We start from the raw sequence: 22419 nt of genomic DNA on the forward strand, positions 1-22419 counted from the left end.
ATTATCCAGCTTGTACCTCTTCTTGGAGATAACTAACTTCTTAAAGCTTGTTATCAGTTAAACAATTGCCTTTGTTAATTTGAATCAAAGAATGCCTACCAATATTCATGTCCTGAGATTTAGTGCACATATATCTTTACTCTTAAAAAAAATAAACAAAAAAACTCACTTTTATTAACTTTTATCTCAGCCTCATCTTTCCAGACTAAAAATTTCCAGTATTAGTCATTCATTCTGCTTCTGCTTCTTAAATATTTTATGATTCTTTGTGAATCTGGTTCTATTCAGCATATCCCAAGTGTGGGTTATAGTCTGAAATATGTAAAGAAGAGGACATATTACTGGAAGCTGAGTACACTTAACTCCTAAAATCTTTTTTTCTTATAGTAAGAATGAATTTTCAGACTATATTTAATTACCAGTTTTCTTGATAAAAAAAAAACCAGAAAGAATGTAAATTTATTAGCCCTAATTTTGCAATTTTTTTATGTTCTATAAATAACATATTTGAGAAAATATTAATACCTCTGTTTATGCTACTTTCAATGTGAGGTTTTTAATTCAACCCTTCTCCCTCCACTAAAAGTTAAAAATTTTGCCTTTTAAAAAATTAGTTTCAAAAAAAAAATTAGTTTCTGGTTATAGATATTTATAACTGAGTTTTAAGGCAGCAAAAGGGAAAGTAGCTTCAAATACAAAAAAAAGAAGAAAAAAATTTTTAACATGTTTAATGTACATAAGTAAATCAAATTCAGTGGGTACAGGTAGACTTGAGATGGGAGCTAGAAGCACCATTTCCAAATGCTACTTAAAGAAGCTACCCAAACCAGGAGACTTTAAAGTATAGGAAGCAAAAAGTTTTGAATTCTGCCTTTTTTTCATAGAAACTTAAGGTAAAACAAGAGAGTAGGTAGTTGACAAAATGAAGGAAGAAAACTTCAAACTATCAACTTAAATTAAATATAATGCTGTAAATGTGGATAGAGAAACCCTGTCAGATGCTTTTGGCTTGCTCCCTGATGAAGATTTTGACAGCACTGCACACAGAAATGATCTTGATGCGCTGCCATTTCATTCTTTGCTGAATGTAGCCAATTTAAACTGCTAGAATTTCTTGACATTCCTACTCTGGCATATCTGAGTCAGCATCTTGTTGCTGCAGCAGCTTAATTAAATTTGCCAGTTTGTGCCACAAGGACAGACATGTTCTCATATTCAGAGAGACAGCTGTGAAGCAGTACTGTTAAGAGTTGCGGACACAATACTGTTAGGTATGAATAGCTCTCAAGACATTTTCTAGTGAGAAATCAATTTGCTGTATTACATTTCTCCCAAGATCAGCAGTTAATATTCATTTTGTTAACCTAAAATATGCTTATTTTTTATGCAGTTATTGGAGAAACTTTAGTAGCTAAGTATGTCTTCACCTGTATTTTCAGAGCCAATCTAAGCATCCTTATTTTAATTTCCAATATTCTTTTGCTGTTCACTAACCTGCTCTCTTGATTAGTTTTCCATACAGAGTTTAGTTCTAAAAGAGTAGTCTTGAATATTTTGCTTATTGGGGGGCCTTTTAAGTCTTTTTTTTTTTTTTTTTAAGAATTTTGAAATTTTTACCGTGTTTATTCTAGTATTTTAAAGGTGATCTAAAACACATTAGTGGTAGTTTTAGATGGGGTTTGACTCACCCTTCATCCAGACACAGATATTGGTAATCCTCAGACTTATGAGGCTGAAACTTTCCTACTTTGCATGACAAATGTTAATAAGAAATAAGACACCTCTTTGCTATGAATTAAAATTAATAGATATTAGTCGCCACAGACATAATACTTTAAAATAATGCTTTACATAAATGTGAAATAAAAGGAAAATCATTTTTGTCGTGTACTATAGTAGATGCTACTGCACTAGAAGATTTAATGAAGTAGTCAGATGCACCAGCTGACATGAAAAAAATTGGATTTAAGATAAACTATATCACAAAAAAATCATAAAAATAAAAGTAAAATTTATTGCTGGATAATAATAATAATACAGTAATAATAACAGACCACACTTACTTGTATATGAGAAAGGAAAATTTGAAATGACTTCTGAATGTTGTGCAGGACACTACCACACATTATAAAAATCTAGTGTTCTTGACCTCTAAAGGCCTTCTATTCTTCTGTTTTGGGAAAACCCGGATACATACACAGGCTTCCAGAATGCTCTGAGGGTTAATACTGTTAGATTGAGAATCATTGCTCTGGATATTTCTTTCCCCTCCCCTTTCTTCCTCTTAATCCCTGATTTCCATATCCTTAGGATTCTCCCCAGTCACCTATTCAATATGTTCAGTTTGGAAACCCGAGGTCTCCATAGTCACATTGTATTGATGTACGTATTTACTTCTGTTTCTTCCCCATTCATTTGTCTGATCCACTTAATTATAAAATCCTAGAGAGTAGAGACTTACCACACTCAGTGTTGGTTGTATGGCTGTATGTCTACTACCCAGCATAGGGCTGGCACATGGTAGTAGTCACTCAAAATAAATACTAATGAATGAAGAATGAATCAGCAGACATTCATCCTTTCATGAGTTTCCCTTCCTTTTGGTTATTGTTGTTTAGTTTAGAACCAAATCATAGGGTATGATTACTGTGGTGGAAATTAAAGTTGCAGAGGCTAAGAAAGTGTAGTTTTGTGTGTGTACTTTAAGACTCTTATGGAAAATGTAGATTATAACACTGAATAGCAGTAACAGAGACAGAATACGTACCAGGTAAGAAATTTGTGTTAATGTACCTTAACTGGGATAATAAGGTGATTTTTTTTTTAATTGGGGGTGGCGTTTCGTAAACAAATATGGTAACAGGTTCTCTAGCTACTCACTACTTTTTCCTCTAGTGCATTTCACTATAGATATGCCAAGATTTCCTGTATTCATACAAGACATTTCGATTGACTCAGCCATGTGCATGAGTGATAGAGGATTATACAACTTTTTTCAAACAACCATTGCTTCCATAGTATATATCCACACAGTGTTCAGACTTTCTTTTTAACTCTAAAATAATAAATGCAGGGGAAACCAGAAAATTTAGAATCTCAATGAATTTCTGAACTGCAAGTTTATGACCTCATCCTATCCTTTTCCTAGTGGCTTTTGTTCACTACATTAACTGATATATCTTATTGAAGAATTTGAGTATTAAAAAGCAACTTGCATTGTAATAAAATGTAAATCCAAAATACCTGCATATATAATTGGTAGGAGTGATTAACTCCTCTTCAGTAAAGGGGAGAAACTTCCAAACTGAATAACTTGTTTAAGAATATGCCTCTTCCTCTCCATCAGATAATTGAAGGTAGACTTGTGATATGATACTATCCTGCAGAATATTTAATTTATACTAAATGGCTAAATATCAAAATGCAGGTGGCAGAGTTAGATAATAATCCAGAATTTAGTCTGTTAATCACTCTATATTCTCCTTGGTGATTGAGAATCATGAAGTTTCATGATAGTAATCTTCTTATGAAAAGCACATATTTGTAAACTGTATTTTTTTTTGCCAGACGTATAGGAGAAAATTTGAATGCCTCAGCAGGTTCTGTGGGAAATGAGCCGACAGTTAATTCATCAGCTCAAGCAAAGGAAAAAGTTAAAACCACAGTTGGAATGGTTCTTCTTCCAAAACCAAGAGTTCCTTATCCTCGTTTCTCTCGTTTCTCCCAGAGAGAACAGAGAAATTATGTGGATTTATTGGTTAAATATGCAAAAGTCCCTGCAAATTCCAAAACTGTTGGAATAAATAAAAATGACTACTTGCAGTACTTGGTATGTATTCTGTTCTTCAGCTTCCATAAAAAATATTTAAAAGTTAGAAAGTATTTTAAATTTGCTTTTTAGGTACAATAAATATTATTAATAAAAATTAAAAATAAAAGGAATTTAACTGACAGAATATTAATGCTTTAATTCATAGTTAAGGCATTTTGCACTAGTTCTGAGTATGTTTCACCCTAGTTCATGTTAAGTACTGGTAGTAGAACTTTACCTTGAATCACTTTAAAATTTTTGTGTAATTATTACTTGTTTCCAAATTCTCAATTATGTGTTGCTGTGTTGAACATCACTGTTGCAAACTCATTGTTCATATCTGTGATATTTCCTTGAGATAAATTCTTAGAAATATAATTACCAGATGAAAAACTATACATGTTCTTAAGGCTTTGAGCTGCAGTTACACATGAGCAAATCGTTCTACAGTAATTTTAAACCAGTTTGTATGTACCACTATTGTACAAAGGTTTTTCCAGAATATCTTCACTAATACTGAACATATGGGAAAAAATGGCAATCTTTTGCTTTATATTATAGTGGTTACTAATGAAAATAAGCACTTTGCATGTGTTTATAAGTCATTTCTAATTCTTGTTTTGTAACTTGCCTGTTTATATGTGTGCTTATTTTTCCATTTGAGTGTTTGTCCCTTTTTATGTTAATTTAGAACATTTTATTAAATTAATTTATTAATTTCTGATTATAGTGTTAGTCATCAGCTTTTCTCTTTTTGCAGTTATCTGTTTTGTGATTTCTGCTTTGTAAATGATCAAATTATTAGTGCAGTGATTGAGAAGTGATTGTTTTTAACCAGGTGTCTTATTCCAAGATATGTCTATTTTTTTTTTTTTCCAAAATCAGGATATGAAAAAACATGTGAATGAAGAAGTTACAGAATTCCTAAAATTTTTGCAGAATTCTGCAAAGAAATGTGCCCAGGACTATAATATGCTTTCTGACGATGCTCATCTCTTCACAGAGGTAAAGAAAAATCACATTTATTTAAACTGCCAAGTGATAGGCAATAGCAGCATTTTAAAATGTGTGATGATTTTCCAAAAGTATATATTAATGTTATCAAATTAGAGACCAAATTGTATATAGGTCTTTTATTCATCATGTACTTAAGTGATGGAAATACTAGAAATAATAACACCTCAAAATCAGACACTACTTTTAATGATCTAGCTACTGTATTTGAATTGTATTTTACTCATATGGGTGATCTGATGTGATGAACTGATTTGCCTTGTGAGAGAATGGGATTTAAGGAGTTATCTTAGTCCTTAAAAATCTGAATGATCCTTTAGAACTGAGTCATAAATTTGTGTTCACTATCCTCATGGTAAACAGCCACCAGGTGATAAATTTCATCAGATAATTTTTTTTCTTCTTATTATTAAATTATTCATGCAGATTTATTAGCAAAAAAAAAAGCATGTAAATTGCTCTGCCTTGCAACCTCCCATCATTTAGTGGACATAGTAAAAATTTAGAGTTGTAGTATTCATCTAGAAACATCAACCCCAGTCTGAATTATTTTTAAGCCTTTAAAACTAGTCTCTGTACAAATCAATGTGATACTCTTAATAGTATTGAACTCTACACTTAAAAATGGTTAAGATGTAGATTTTAAGGGTATTTTACCACTTTTATAAAATAAGCATGTTTATTAACAAAGTACATTATTTGATAGCTAGCAATCAGCTTTAAGTCTTTTTACCCAGATTGACTTAGCAGCACAGTGTCTTGTTACGTTTTACATCTCACCCCAAAGACTCACTGATATTTATCTAATTTTTTATTGTTTTCAAATTTTAATTTTATGCTATGAAATGTAATGTACCTATGGAAAAGTATTTAGAGCAAATATATATAGCTTTCCAACAAATAATTTTATAGTGAACAGCTTTGTGACTCTTCCAAGTCAAGAAATAAAACCATTAACCTGGAAGCCCCCTGTGTTACCCCCCTAAATAATGTTTCCCTTGTTGAAGAAATAATCACTGTGCCAAGTGACTGGTTTGATAATTTCCATGCCTTAAAAAAAATTTTTTTTTGGTCGTTCAGGCTTTCTTTTGTCTGTTTTTAAATTTTATGTGAATTCTTTTTTTTTTAAATACTTATGTATGTATTTATCTGGCTGTGTTGAGTCTTAGTTGTGGCACATCGGATCTCTGTTGTGTCATGTGGGATCCTTCCTGGCAGGGCATAGACTCTCTAGTTGTGGCACTTAGGCTCCAGAGAGTGCTGATCTCTCTAGTTGCGGCGTGTAGGCTTGGTTTCTCCATGGCCTGTGGGATCTTATTTCTCTGACTAGGGATCAAACCCACATACCCTGCATTGCAAGGTGTTTTCTTAACCAGTGGACCACCTGGGGAGTCCCCTCTTTTGTACTATGTGGACAGAATTCTTGTTTTACTCAATAGTATGTTAGTGAGTTTCATATATATGTATATGTGTAGTTGTATTTCATTCATTTTCATTTCTGTACATTATGAATGCACATAAATAGTTTATTCTGCTGATCAAAATTTGGGCTGTTTGTACAGACAGAATAGACTTACGGACTTGGGGAGAGGGGAGGAGAGGGTGAGATGTATGGAAAGAGTAACATGAAACATACATTACCATATGTAAAATAGACAGCCAATGGCAATTTGCTCTATGGCTCAGGAAACTCAAACAGGGGCTCTGTATCAGCCTAGAGGGGTGGGATGGGGAGGGAGATAGGAGGGAAGCTCAAAAGGCAGCCATGGGTATATGTATACCTATGACTGATTCATGTTGTGGTTTGCCAGAATTTGCCAGAAAACAACAACATTCTGTAAAGCAATTATCCTTCAACTAAAAAATAAATAAATTTTTAAAAATTGAGAGTGTTTCTAGATTTGTGCTATTCAAGGTAGTGCCCCTGTGAAAATTGTCATACATGTCTCTTGGTGCACATGTGCACACATTTCTACTGGATATATGATTCGGAATGAAATTGTGGGTATAGAATAGGCACATCTTCAACTTCAATAGATAATGTTAGACTGTTTTCCAAACTGGTTATGCCAGTTTACATTCTACCCATCAGGTTTTGAGAAGTTTTTACTCCATATTCTCAGCAAATTGATACTTAGTCATGTTAGTTTTAATCAAACTAGAGGATGGAGTGCTATGTACAAAAGGCTGTATACGTTTTCACATGTCTTTTAGTCATGTCTTGTGAATTGATTGTTCAGGTTTTTCCCTTTATTCTGTTGGATTTTCCCTTTTTGTTGCTGATCTGTGGGAGTTTTTTGAATATTCTAAATGCAGAAGTTTTATGACTTGTATAGTAGTCCCTCCTTAAACTCAGTTTCACTTACTTTCCTCAGTTTCAGTTATCCACGAGTGGAAAATTGCAGAAATAATTCATCATATGTTGAATTATTGACATATCATTTTGAGTAGCATTGATGAACTCTCTCAGCTTCCTGCTTCAGCCCACCTAGGATGTGAATCATCCTTTTGTCTAGCCTCTCCCACCCATGAGTCTCTTAGTAAACCCCTCGGTTATCAGAAGACAGTTGAGGCGTCAACAGTGCTTATGTTCAAGTCACCCTTACTTAGCTTGATAATAGTCCAGTAGTGCTGGTGTAGTGACGCTGCTGATTTGGGTATGTCACAAGAAGCCACAGAGTGTTTCTTTTAAGTAAAAAGGTAAGTTCTCAACTTAGTAAGGAAAGAACAAAAATCACATGCTGCAGTTGCTAAGATTTACATCAGAAACAAATCTTCTATCCATGAAATTATAATGAAGGAAAATGAAATTTGTGTTCCGTTTTGTTGTCCCACCTCAAATTGCCCAAGTTACATCTGCAGTGCTTAGTTAAGACTGAAGAGACCTTGATTTTGTAAGATATTTTGAGGGCAGAGGCCACATGCACATAACTTATTACAATATCACTATAATTGTTCTGTTTTTATTTTATTGTTTTTAGTCTCTTACTGTGCCTAATTTTTAAGTTAGATTTATCATAGATATATAAATGGATTGAAATGATATTTGGTTTTACCTATGATTTCAGACATCCACTGAGAGTCTTGGAGTATATTCCTCCTGGATAAAGGGAACCACTGTATACATAGGAAGTTTTTTCCCTTACCTGATAAAACAGTTTCTTTTAATCTGCAAGTTACCCCTTCATATTTTTTTTTTCCCTTTAACTGTCTTTTCAAGAACCTGGATCATTTGACCTGTAGACTTTCCTACAGTCTGGATTTTTATAATTATATATTCATAATAATCCTCAGTATGTTTCTCTCTGCTCTGTATTTCTTAGAAATTGTCAGCTGGATCCAAAACTTGATCAGAATTATAGTCTTGCCAAAGGGCTTGAACATATAGATGGTGGTGTATTCTTTAATCAGGTGACACATAATGTCTGATTTTGAGATGTTAGGAGCTATTGAGGTTTAATGCCTGGATTCATTGATTCACTTGGTCTGCAAAATTATAAGATTCTAATTGCATCATTTATTTTTATTCATTAGTTGGAATAATTTTATAAAGATATTTTTCCTCATCTACTGTTTGGCTTCCCATTTCATATAGTAGGAAAAAAATGCTAGCTTCTTTATCAGTTTTCAAAAACATAATTGGCCCCATCTTACTTTACAATAGTGATCACTGTTTTTTGAAAAATATTATTGAATAATGAAGATAAGTATATTTGATGGGTTTTAGTCCACTACAATTATCCTTTTTGAAACTCAGATAATACCAGCTTTGAACAGTGATGGGTTCTTCATACTGGCTTTGAGTCACTCTAGTAGTCTTGTACAATATCTGACCGAGCCCTGGAATCAAGAATCTCCTAGAGCCTTAGTTTCTAGTGGTATTTCAAGACTACAGTCTGGGCACTGGGGATGCTCCCTGCACCTAGGGTGATCAGTGTTTCTGAGAACATTTCAGTTTATGGAGATAGGAAAAGTATATTTTAAAGAAAAAAATGGACTTCCCTGGTGGTCCTCTGGCTAAGACTCCATGCTCCCAGTGCAGGGGGCCTGGGTTCAGTCCCTAATGAGGGAACTATATCCCCCATGCCACAACTAAGACCTGGCACAGCCAAATAAATAAAAGTTTTTAAAACTTTTTATTTTGTATTGGCTTATAGCTGATTAACAGCATTGTGATAGTCTCAGGTGAACAGCGAAGGGACTCGGCCTTACATGTACATGTATCCATTCTCCCCCAAACTCCTCTCATCCAGGCTGCCACCTAACATTGAGCAGAGTTCCATGTGCATGTTCTTGTTGGTTGTCCGTTTTAAATAGATCAGTGTGTACATGACCATACCAAACTGCCTAACTGTCCCCTACCCCCCAGCAACCATAAGTTGGTTTTAAGTCTGTGAGTTTCTTTTTGGTTTTTGTTTTTTTGTTTTTTTTTCTTTTTGTTTTTCTTTTTGTTTTTTAAGTAAGTTCATTTGTATCATTTCCTTTTAGATTCCACATATAAGGGATGTCGTATGATATTTCTCCTTCCCTGTCTGACCTGTTTCACTCAGTATAACTCTTTCTAGATCCATCCATGTTGCTGCAGTGGCACTCTTTCATTCTTTTTAATGGATGAGTGATAATAGTCCATCATATATGTGCACCACATCTTCTTTATCCACTCCTCTGTCAGTGGACGTTTAGGTTGCTTCCATGTCTTGGCTGCTGTAAGCAGTGCTGCAGTGAGCATCGGGGTGCATGTATCCTTTCAAACCGTGCATTTTCTCTGGATATATGCCCAGGAATGTGACTGTAGGGTCATATGATAATCCTGTCTCTCTTTCAAACCAACCTGCATTATTATTTTGTATGGGCAATATTTGTCTTCATTTAACTACAAATTTGGACCTTTTTTCTACCTTTCCATCTCCTCTTACTTTTCAAATATACATTCTGAGATCCTCTTCATTATTTCTAAAATGCTTTATGTTCTAGATGTTCCTTTCGTGAAGATCTCCTGGTGGTGAACAGTCTTCTTTTTTGTTTACCCGGAAATATTTTTACTTTGTTCTCATTTTAATAAGATAGTTTAGTCCATACATGGTTCTAAGTTGACAGTTTGTTTTATTTCTCAGTGTTTGATGATAAAATTCTCCTGTTTCTGGCTCATGTATTTTTATTGAAAAATGTATTGTTTAATTGTCAATTTCTTTTAGGGAATCTGTCTTTTCTTTCTGACTGCTCTTTATTTTTGATATATTACAGTTTCATTACAATGTACTTTATAAAAAGAAAATCCTACTTGGTTCATTGTGTCTCTTGTATCTGTATATTTAAATTCATAATCAAGTCTTTAAAATTCTCAGCCATTTTCAATTAATTGCTTCTTTTTAATTTTCTCAAGTCTCATTTTGGGATTCCCAAACCTACTAGGTTTCAGTCTGTCTTATATTTCTCTTTTTTGGTGTGGTAAAATATATAACAAATTTTACCATTTTAACCATTTTTAAGGATCGTTCAGTAGCATTAAATACTTGAACACTGTTGTGAATAGATTTTCATCATTCATTCCCAAACTATTCCATCTTCTCAAACTGAAACTATATTCATTAAAAATAACTTATCATTTGCCCTCCACCCAGTCTCTTACAACCACCATTCTACTTTTTATTTCTATGAATTTAACTTCACTAGGTACCTTATATAAGTGGAGTCATTACAGTGTTTGTCCTTTTGTGTTTGGTTCATTTTACTTAGCATAATGTCTTCAGAATTCAACCATTTTGTAGTTTGTGTGAGAATTTCCTTACCTTTTTTAAAAATTCATTTTAATTATGGTAAAATACAGATAACATTATATTTACTGGCTTAACCATTTTTTAAATGTGCAGTTCTATAGTATTAACTACATTCATATTTTTGTATGGCCAATCTCCAGAACTCTTTTCATCATGTAAAACTGAGACTATCCCTGTTTCTGAACTGTTTCTATTCACAACACTTCTGAAACCATTTATGTGGGATTTTTCTCTCATACCAACCGATTCTCCAGCTCTTGAGACACTGAGCTAGGGCTTCCATGACTCACCCCTGCCTTGAGTTCAATAATTAGGTAGAATGGCTTAGAGAATACTTGCTATTTCCAGTTTAATGTAAAGAATACAACTGAGTAACAGCCAAATGGAAGAGAAAGACGCATAACGCAAGTTGTGAGGAAGAGGCATGGAGCTTCCATGCCCTTTCCAAGCACACTACCCTCCCAGACCTCCGTGTCTTCAACCCAGAGGCTCTCTGGATCCCATTTTTGAGATTGTTGAGGGGGCTTCTATGGAGATTACTTAGTGGCATGCTTGATCAAATCATTGGCTGCTTGTGACTAGCTGCCTCTGGGCCTTTTATCATCTCATTAGCATAAAGAAGACATTCTTATCACTTAGGAGATTCCAAGAGCCTTAGGAGCTATGGGTCAGGAATAAGGAACAAACACAAACTAGTTCTTATTGTATCACACACCATTTACTTTCTGTCTCTAAATTTGTCTGCTATAGATACCCCCATATAAGTGGAATCATAGTATTTGTCTTTTTGTGATTGAGTTACTTTACTTACCATAATGTCTTCAAGATTCATCCAGCTGTAGTGTGTGTCAGAACTTTCTTTCTAAGGCTGAATATTCCATTGTATGTATATGGACATTTTATTTATCTGTTCATCCATTGATGGAAACTTGATTTGCATCTGTTGTGAATACTGCTGCTGTGAATGTGGGTATACAGATATCTGTCAAGATCTCTGCTTCTCAAGCATTAAATGTAGCACTGTCATGTTCAGTTGCCTACCTAATCTTAGAACTAGTTGAGACATTTGCTCTCAAGCCTCTTCGTGTATTTCTTACTGCTCACTGCTCCTGTTTTTCCTCATTCCAGGTATTTGGAGTTTGTTTATTTAGTTATGGTTCTTGCTTTTACCAAGCCCAGCAATGCATGAAAATTGTTAGTTGTAACCTAGCCAGCATCTAGTGTTATTTGGATAGGAGTGCTGTTTAAGATACTACTTTAGCATATTGCCAGAAGTAGTGTCTGTTAAGTGTTAAGCTTGAAACATGTATGAAAATGTATTTTCTCTCTCTGGAGCATAGTCATTTTCATCTTTCTTTGTAATGATGTGTACATGTATGTGTTTTTGGTGTTTTTCATTTTCAAGGTACTTTGAGTGTTAAATAATATTCGTGGGTGGGTGATGGGGATCAGCCTGAATCTCTTAACCTCATTTGTTCACTCTTAGTTGTTTTTCCAATGTAAGTAAATTACTAATTAAAATTTTTAAATTAAATATTTTAAATAAGATCTTTTGGTTACTTAATACCTTCCAGCTGTGAAATACCTTTAAAACTATATATCTGAGTATAGGTATAAAACTGTCATAGATTTACACTGAATTTTTCTCTTGCCATGATTACTGAGTAAACTTACTTAACGAGCACTGTGATATTCAACAGAGTTTTACCAAGAAAGATGTTAAGATAAATATCGAATCAGGATAGTTTGTATGTCACATAGTTCTTATATATTGCTTTCTTTTGCATGTTCAGATTTTTTGTAATGACTACTTTAGGACAGGAATGTTAGGGGTGAAAGTTGACTAATATTATAAATGAGAAGCAAAGATATTATGCAGATATGAGTTTGCAGTTAACTAGGTTTTTTGTGTTGTTGTTAATATTTATTTGGCTGCACCTATCTTAGTTGCAGCATGTAGGATCTAGTTCCCTGACCAGGGATCAAACCCAGACTCCCTGCTTTGGGAGCACATACTCTCAGCCACTGGACCACCAGGGAAATCCCTTGACTCTGGTTGTTAAAAACAAACAGAACTTCCCCATGTTATCCTACATATGCCTTAATTGCAAGTAGTGTGTGTGTGTGTGTGTGTGTTAATTGCTCAGTCACGTTCAACTCTTGTGACCCCATGAACTGGAGCCTGTCAGGCTCCTCTGTCCCTAGAATTCTCCAGGGAGAATTCTAGAAGGAGTCGGTGGCCATTCCGTTCTCCAGGAGATCTTCCCAACCCAGGGATCAAACCCAGGTCTCCTGGATTGCAGGCAGATTCTTTACCATCTGAGCTACCAGTGAAGCCCAATTGCAAATAATATCCTGAATTAAATATCATAGTCATTATTAAAAAGCGTAGAATTGAAGGGAAAATTGTGAAAGATAGCAGGGAGAGAGGATTAAAGAAGAGAAGAAGAAATTATGTATGAAAAGGTATTGGAGTAATGATACTGATTTGTAATGACACATTTTATAAATGTCTGAAGGGAAAGGGGATATAAAATATAAAAGTATACTTATTGCTAAAAGCTTTTGTGATATAAACTATATTCTAACAGGTTCAGATTAAAGTTCATTGAGAGAAGAAGGAAAAACACATCCATTTGGTCCTCCATATCTGCCAGTTCTGCCAGTTTATATGGATGGCTGATGGTACTATATACCATTTTATATGAGCCATTTGAGCATCCTCAGATTTTGGTGTCCATGGGCAATTCCATAGATACCAAGAGACACCTGTATCTTAGAAGATAATGTAGTGTGTATGGTTTTACATTACAACTCCCCTACCCCCTCCAAAATTGCTGTGCTTCTTTGAGTTATTTACATGTCATCACAAGTGGCATATATTCTATTTAGGTGAAACAGTGAATTTTCCTTCCTCATTACATTTCCTTGTAAGTCATTAATATTTTGAGAACATTTTGGAGAGAAGAAAATACAAATTAGTTATAACCTTTCTCATTTTGTTTTTAGATTGAAGATTAGAATAACCTGTAAAATAACTACTTCATTAATTCATTGTGCTTGGGACTCTTTTTAGGGTATTAAACTTATTTCTAATCATTCATGTAGCTGATTTTATTGCCACAAAATGTGTTAAAAATTTCATGTCTCTATTTCTTTGACAGTTTCTTAAATAACGTAGAAAATATGTCTTCTCTAACTTTAAATTCTAGGGCTTCCTTGATAGCTCAGTTGTTAAAGAATACGCCTATGATACAGGAGACCCCAGTTCAATTCCTGGATTGGGAAGATCCACTGGAGAAGGGACAGGCTCCCCACTCCAGCATTGTTGGGCTTCCCTTGTGGCTCAGCTGGTAAAGAATCTGCCTGCAATGTGAGAGACCTGGGTTGGATCTCTAGGTTGGGAAGATCCCCTGGAGAAGGGAAAAGCTACCCACTGCAGTATTCTAGCCTGGAGAATTCTAGTACAATTTCTACTTTTAGTATTATTAAACAGCATTTTTTAAAGAAATTAAGCTAAAAAGAATTGTTGTTAAAAATAAGAGTTTGAATCAAATAAAAAATATACAGTATGCCTGAGTTATTAGAAGTTTAGTTAATGAATGAGGCTTATACTTGAAGTAAATAATTATATAGTCATATGTAACTAAATTATTTTTGTTTCATTGTTAGAGAAGTACAATGAAAATGAATTTCTCTTAATTTTTAGCAAATTTTAAAAGCTTGTATTGAACAAGTGAAAAACTATCCAGAATTCTATACTCTCCATGAAGTCACCAGCTTAATGGGATTCTTCCCATTCAGAATAGAGATGGGATTCAAGTTAGAAAAAACTCTTCTCGCATTGGTAAGGTTCGCCATATGAAAATAAAAATAAATATATTTTTGTCTGAAATATCATCTATATTTCACATAGAAACATAATTTAAATATATTTCAGTATTTATGCTTAAATTTTGAGAAGTAGCAAGATGTAATTTTTAAAATATGCAATATAAATGTGTCCCCTTTTATTGTATGGCTACAAGTATTTGATGTTTTAAAAGTTATTACTACCAACTTTATTTCTTGATTTTCTTAGTTTCTATTTTTTTTAATGTTCCTGAATACAAGCAAAAAGCCCCTTTAAAGGATTTTACTCACAATTATATTGGAAGTATGTGTGTGGAGAAGATATCTTCTCTTACACCCAGTTATGACTTGTACTGAATAAAATGAGAGGTTAGAATTTAAAGTGACAGAGAAAATTCCATGGCATCATTATCTTGGATCCTTTTTTTAAAAACACATATATGGTGATTGTTAAGTAAAAACATGAAAATCTTGTCTTAAGAAGGCTCTAAATTTGATAATTTGCATTTAGTAGAATGAAGAATTTTAAGTTTAATGAAAAGATACTTCAGGAAAAAATACAAGATTTCTCTATAAAACATTCATTTTTTTCTTATTTAGGGAAGTGTAAAATATGTGAAAACAGTATTTCCCTCAATGCCTGCAAAGTTGCAGCTGTCAAAAGATACCATACCAGCCGTTGAAACACCAGAACAAATAGCTGCAGCTATGCATTATGTAAGTAGTAAGATGGTTTTGGATCTTCCTTAAAACTTTATGAGGTAATCTTCTTTACCTCATAAAGTACATGTAAACTGATTGTTTTAAAGTACCCTTAATTTCTCCTTTCTCATGACTTAGTCAAAGTTTCCAATAAGTATAATCAAGTAACAAGTTTTATGTTGTTTTTCAGGACATTAGTAAAGACCCAAATGCAGAGAAGCTTGTTGCAAGATACCACCCTCAGATAGCTTTAACTAGTCAATCATTATTTACCTTATTAAATAATCATGGACCAAGCTACAAGGAACAGTGGGAAATTCCAGTGTGTATTCAAGTAATACCTGTTGCAGGTGTGTGATTTGCCATGTCAAGTAACGCTCTCAAAAGAGTTCAAACAGTTCTCTTTCAGCTCTCTAAATACAGGTGGTCATTTGTCAAATACAGAAAGCTTAAGTTTTGATTTAAGGAGGATGTATACTTGACAATTATGTTCAGGAGAACTTTTTAATATATAGTGCTGCTCTAGAATTGACTCTCATAAGTGAGTTATTAGATCTACAGGACCTGTATGCATGCTAGGTTTGTGAGAAGTAGAAAAGAAATTATAGTTTAGGGTGGCCAGAAACATATGAAATGGGAAAGATTGTTCTTTCACTGAAATAAAAGGAATGTAATATTTTATTAGACAGCCTCAAATGGATTAGTTTCCAGGGCTTGTTTACCTCCCTATTATTGGAATTCAGATTTAAAGTAAGTCTATACTTATAAACGTAAGATCATTTCTCTCTTGACGGTAAAATCAGTATTTGAACATGAATTCTGTATAAAATATTATTTCCCTTCTGTTTTTGTTCATATTTAATAGATTTTTGTATCTTCTAGAATTAATATTCTTATATGTAATAGCACAGTTCTAGTAAATGAAGGACTATGTCTAAAAATAAAACTACAAATTAGGGTTAAATATGGTATATTCTCTGATAACCATTTTATCACTTTTTGAAAGTATAACTCAAGCGTAACTGAGTAATAATGACAGTAAAAGCATAATATTAATAATAAACAACAGAAAATCCTCTAAAAACTTGTTAGAAACAGAACATATTTTTTTGCCAGTAATAATCTCTTGCCCTTAGATCTCTAAGAGTCTTTACATTTCTTCATGTTCAAGGCACATGTATGGGACATATGCTTCCACTTTCCTATCCTGTGTCTCTTTGTTTAGTAATTCTTCTGTTGTACATCCTATATTGTTTTATTTTTATATGACTACTACAAACTAATCCCTCCTATTCTTTTTCTGTTTTAAGGTTCAAAACCAGTTAAAGTAATTTATATTAATTCACCACTTCCCCAAAAGAAAATGACAATGAGAGAGAGAAATCAAATCTTCCATGAAGTTCCCTTAAAATTCATGATGTCCAAAAATACATCTGTTCCAGTGTCTGCAGTATTTATGGACAAGCCAGAAGAATATATATCTGAAATGGATGTATGTAACACTTCCTTTTTTTTTACCTTAAGAGAATGTATTTGTTTATCCTTTTAAAGTGTAATGTTTTACTACAAGTCTCTTAATCTGGTAATTAAAAATATAAACATTAGATTAAAACTTAAAATTGAACCCCTGGTGGATCTAGACTTTAGACAGCTAATTTAACCTCCTTCAGCCTCAGTTTTCTTCTGTTATGGAAGAAGGATGATAATATCTGCTTCATAAAATTACTGTCAGGATTAAATTTGATACTTACACATAAAATGTTGAGCACAGTCTTTAGTAGTATTTATATACTAAGAACTCACTAATGGTGGTCATTGTGGTAATGGTTTTATTTAATTGGTTTCATTAGTATTCAATAGTTTTTAGGTATGAAAAGGATCAGATGAGTTTGATTGATGCAGAAAGTATTTAGCTGAATTGTTAATCCTTATTAGTGTATACTTACTATCTGTGTGACCTTAGGCAAACTACATAATCTATCTGTGTCTAGTTTGCTGTCTGTAAGATGGATATCATGATAACGTGGGCTTCCCAAGTGACTCAGTGATAAAGAATATGCCTGCCGCTGCAGGAGACACAGGTTCCATCCCTGAGCAGGAAAGATCCTTTGGAGGAGGAAAATGGCATCCCACTCCAGTATTCTTCCCAGGATAATCCCATGAACAGAAGAGCCTGGCGGGCTACAGTCTATGGTGTCAAAAAAGAATCAGACACAACTGAGCATGTAGGCACACATAATGATAACCTAACTTGTAGAATTATTTGAGATTAAATGAGTTAATGCATCTAAAGCATTTAGAACAGTGCTTGGCATTTCATAAATACTAACCTTTATTATTTTGTGTATTGTAAAATATTTTCCCGTGATTATTAGAGTAAGACATTCTATTTTACAGAACTTTTATTTATCTATCCCACAAATATTTATTGAGCAGATACTATTGCATACACTGAGGATACAACAGTAAATAAAAATGAAGTCTCTTTTTTCTCAGAATTTACATCAGTGTCAGGACACATAATTGAAACAGTATCAAAAACAAATATTAATAAATGCTATTCAGAAAAATGGAGCAGGTTAGGGAAAAGAGATGAGAATAGGATTCATGGTCAGGAATGCTTTTCCAAGGACAGGAAATATGAAAAAGGACTTGAATAAAATGAGAATGCAAACCAGATTAGAAAATAAAATAGGAAAATGTTGTTCTTATTTACACATAAAGAATTCATACTATTTTAAGAATATTGACCTTTTGTTTTTCATGTTGGCCTATGCATTTTTTGGTTTACTATTTGCCTTTCAATGTTTTTATGATGTGTATGTCATAAAGCACTTCCAACTTTTCTTAAGTTTTTATAGGTTGTTTTCTGTTTTGTTTTATATTTTAAAATCTACTTAAAACTTACATTGGTGTGAGATGAATGTCAGTAAATAACAAGTACTATGAAAAAAATGAAGTAGGTTAAGAGGGATAAAAAATGATGGAGTAACTTCTTTCAGTAATGGCAGGCCAGATAATTTGGACCATCCATTACTGATGTCAGCTGAAAAACACTGTACATATTATATAAATTTATTTCTTAGAATCATCAAAGACCTAACAAGATAAGGGAAACTTATAGGACTGAGATAGTAAAGAAAACTGGAATCCAGGTTGGTAAGCCTGTCACGTAGGGTAATTTTTGCCCTAATGATATTTGCCAGTTCTGAAGAAGCAACAGAAAATGTGCTTTTTGGCAGCATCACAGGACCAGTCACTTTTCCACCATAAGCTTGGACTCTGCAGGGCTGTACCCCAGGAGTAAGGATGAACCAGAAATAAATCCACTTTCTCATAGATTGTATCCTGGGTTTTCAGGCCTTGAACTTGGATTCAGATGCTTTTGGATTGCTGGTATCTCTAGATACCTAGCAAAAGCAAGTGGAAATAATTCTGAGAGGAACAGAATAACATTTTGAGCTTCATATTATTTCTACAAATAACTTTCAAATATAGCATCCAGAAAGCGTTTAAAGATAACTAGACACTGAAGGAGACTGGATACTCTGAGAAAGAACCATCACAAACAATGATTTGAAAAAGAACTAAGTTAAAAAAAATTTAATGAAAAATATATCAAGTACAGTTAAGAATTCTGTAAAGATGGTTATTAGCACATTAGATAAAACTGCTAAGAGAATTAATAAACTGAAGTTGGGTCTGAAATAACTATTTGTAATGAAACAAACAACGAAAAGAAATATGGAGAACAGGGCACAAGGTATAGAGAATATAGTGAGAATGTCCAGCATTTGTATACTTTCACCCAGGAGGAGGGTATAAAAGAGACAAGGGGACAAAACCATACTTGGAGACAAAAACTCCTCTTAAAAGCCACCAAAGGACCAAAAGCACGTTGCCTGTAAAGGACTGAGCGTTAGACTGGCAAGTGGCTTCTAAACAGCAACGATGGAAGCCAGGAGACTTGCTAGGACAGTGTATTGTGGTGGGAGAAAATAGCCAGTGAAATATCCTTAAATAATAAAAAATTAAGTAAAGATATTTTCAGGCATTAATAAAAACTGCGTTTGCTACTCGCAGACCCTCTCTAATGGATGTTCTTTGTTGTGGTGGTTAGTTGCTAAGTCATGTCCAACTCTTTGCAACCCTCTGGACTGTAGCCCTCAAGACTCCTCTGTCCATGTGATTTCCCAAGCAAGAATACTAGAGTGGGTTGCCATTTCCTTCTCTGGGGGATCTTCCCAACCCAGGGATCGAACCCACGTCTGCTGCATTGGCAGGCAGATTCTTTACCACTGAGCCACCAAGGAAGCCTGGATATTCTTTAGGCACAAGGAAAATAATCTCAGATGGAAAGAGGATGGTGAAAGATGTAAGAATAAAAAAAGTGAAGATAATGTGGATGGACTCTAATTTGTAGGTGAGTGCAGGGACACTCAGGACCTCAACATAGTTCTGAGATAACCTGGGCCCTAAGAACTCGAGAAACTAACCAACCAAAGTTCCTTCCAAGACAGAAGCCTTCACTCAGGAAAAATCATTAGTGGTAAAGTCTGTATTGAGCAGAACAAGGACATTAAAGGTAAAGGAAAAATAAGTTTTCAGACAGTTGTGGTAGAAGAGAATAGAGGAAGCAGATATTAGAATGTACTAAAGATTTTATATGCACACAGGAGCACAAACCAACCTTCATGCATACATACATATCTAGTGGTAACAGTGAAACATGGGCTTAGCGCATTGAGTCTATGAATGCTGTCCTGGGACAGTCCCACACAGAATTGTTCTCCTACAGGTAACAATCTGAGGAGATAAACCCATCTCAATTAAACATGAGAAACAAAAGAGGATTGTTGATGGAAGTTCTTACAAAGTTATTAGAGGAAAAAAAGATGATTGCTGTAACATTTCTACAGTCAAAAATAGAAAGAAGAAAGATGTAACAACAGAACAGAGGAAAGCTAATATGTTCATCCTTTGCCCTAGAATTCTCACTTCTAGCAATGTAGCTCAAAGGTACACTAAGAAAAGAATGAAATATTTGTGCAAGATATTCACTGCAGCTCTAAAGTATTTATTGGAAACATTCCTCATGTCCCTTAATAGGGTATTTATTAAATAAACTGTACATCTTCAGTGGCCTACTATGCAGCTAGTACAGGCACACATTGCTTACTGTGCTTCAGAGATGCTGTTTTGGGTTTTTACAAGTGGTAGGTTTCTGGTAACCCAGCATCAGGCAGGTCACTCATCGCCATTTTCCAACAGCATTTTCTCACTTCATGTCACTGTGACATGTTTTGGTAATTCTCGAGTATTTCAAAATAATTATATTTGTTATGGTGATCTGTGATTTTTTATGTTACTATTACAGCTTGCTGAAGGCTCAGATGATTGTTAGTACTTTTTAGCAGTGAAGTATTTCATGATTAAGATGTGTGTACTTTTAAAGACATAATGTCATTGCACATTTAATAGACTATAATGTAAATATATCTTTATATGCGCTGGGAAACAGAAAATTTGTGTGAGTCACTTTTTTGTGATATTTGTTTTATTGGGATGATTTAGAACTGAAATATACAATATCTCCAAGGTATGCCTATAAAAAGAATCAGAAAGCTTTAGGTATGCAACTATAATGTGGTATCCAATATATATTAAGTGAAAATGGTCACTCAGATAATTTAGTGACTAAAATTTTATATCATGTTCAGAAAGAATTGCCAAAAAATCTAAAATTTCATTTAATAATCATATTGTTAGTAATGATATTGCTGTTCTTATTTTGAACATATTAGATAGTATGATAAAACACATAAGTACTTATTTTTGTATTAGATACCAAAAATTGTAGCATAGGAGGTACAAATGCCAATCAAAGAAGCAAAAATCTTATAATAATACTGGAATTGTATAAAAAAGATGCTTGAAGGTTTTCCCATTGGCCAGAGATGTGTTAGCTTGACTGTCACAAAAAACAACTCTGTGGTACATGGAAACATATGAAATATGTTAAAATCCATGAATTAAAAATAATATCTTTTTAAAAGAGTGTTAGTCACCTTCAGAGGATGCTAGTGTGTCAAGTCATTATTCTGAAAACTTTTAAAATTTCAAATATTTGTCTTTTCCAGTACAAACTGTATTTCATGGTAATGCTAGAATTTTACTGTCACCATTTTGCAGCTTCTAAGTGAATGTGAAAATGTTAGTCACTCAGTCAAATTCGACTCTGCAATCCCATGGGCAGTAGCCCACCAGCATTCCTCTGTCCGTGGAAGAATACTTTCTCTAGGGAAGAATACTGGAGTGGGTCGTCATTCCCTTCTCCAGGGGATCTTCCTGACCCAGGGATTGAACGCGGGTCTCCTGTATTGCAGGCATATTCTTTACCTTCTGAGCCACCAGAGAAGACCTTGCAACTCCTAATGAAATAGTAAATCTAGGCAGTGATCATCATCAATGACTGCTAAAATCATTAAAAGATCAGTAAAGAATTTTGATAGAATAGGTTGTTGACACTTGATGAAGCAACGGAACAATTGTAGTATCACAAGAAAAAAGATAACAAAACATCATTAGCCTCCCAATTGAAGTGGGAGGTATACATTACCACATACAGCATTCGAAGGTTTTTTTTAAATGTGCCTGAATCTGATCAAGCTACTAGATCATTTAATAGGAAATGTAGGGGAAGCATGTGTTAAATGATATCATAGAGATGCAAAATCCAGAATATGGAAAATTCCACAGGATAACTGATCTAGTTTCTTCTACAAATATCTGGTGGTATGGGAATTGGAAGAGCGTAAGGGAGAGGTTTTTGACAAAGAAAATTGAGAGGAATCAACCAAATGTAGAGTTAGGATCTTAGTGGGATCCTTATTGCAGTAAACAGTTGTAAAAAGAAATGTATCTATCAGACTAGAAAATTTTAACACTGATTAGGTATTTCATGACATTAAGGAAGTGTTAATTTTATTGATATAATTAATATGTTTAACAGAAGAATCCTTTTATAAGCACATATTTACAGGTAAATACCATTTTTAATTTTACCCAAATTTGTTCTGTCAGGGGTGAGAGCATTGTTTTTCAGTTCATTAATCTTGGTTTTATATTTATGAAATTTTATTATTTTGAATATATTATTCTTTACCTATTTCTTGAAAAGGCTATGAATGATACTTCTGATTTTTAATATTCACTCTTCTCATTTTTGTTACTTGTTAAATAATCAGTAATTATCACTCTAAT

The 22419-nt window shown here is 33.8% G+C and overlaps 1 protein-coding gene across 4 annotated transcripts in view; it reads left to right on the forward strand.

Moving 5' to 3' along the window:
- Positions 1–22419, forward strand: part of ICE2 (interactor of little elongation complex ELL subunit 2) — a 59943-nt gene that overhangs the window by 5395 nt on the left and 32129 nt on the right. For 3 of the 4 annotated variants that reach the window (XM_070469198.1, XM_070469197.1, XM_020894115.2), the window contains 6 exons: positions 3568–3829; positions 4697–4816; positions 14312–14449; positions 15055–15171; positions 15347–15506; positions 16467–16648. In XM_070469198.1, the coding sequence (XP_070325299.1) occupies positions 3568–3829; positions 4697–4816; positions 14312–14449; positions 15055–15171; positions 15347–15506; positions 16467–16648 (979 nt within the window). The remainder of the gene's footprint in view (positions 1–3567; positions 3830–4696; positions 4817–14311; positions 14450–15054; positions 15172–15346; positions 15507–16466; positions 16649–22419) is intronic. The other variant, XM_070469199.1, reaches the window with a different exon arrangement.

This window comes from Odocoileus virginianus, chromosome 6 (assembly GCF_023699985.2).
Source record: "Odocoileus virginianus isolate 20LAN1187 ecotype Illinois chromosome 6, Ovbor_1.2, whole genome shotgun sequence".
Taxonomy (NCBI): domain Eukaryota; kingdom Metazoa; phylum Chordata; class Mammalia; order Artiodactyla; family Cervidae; genus Odocoileus; species Odocoileus virginianus.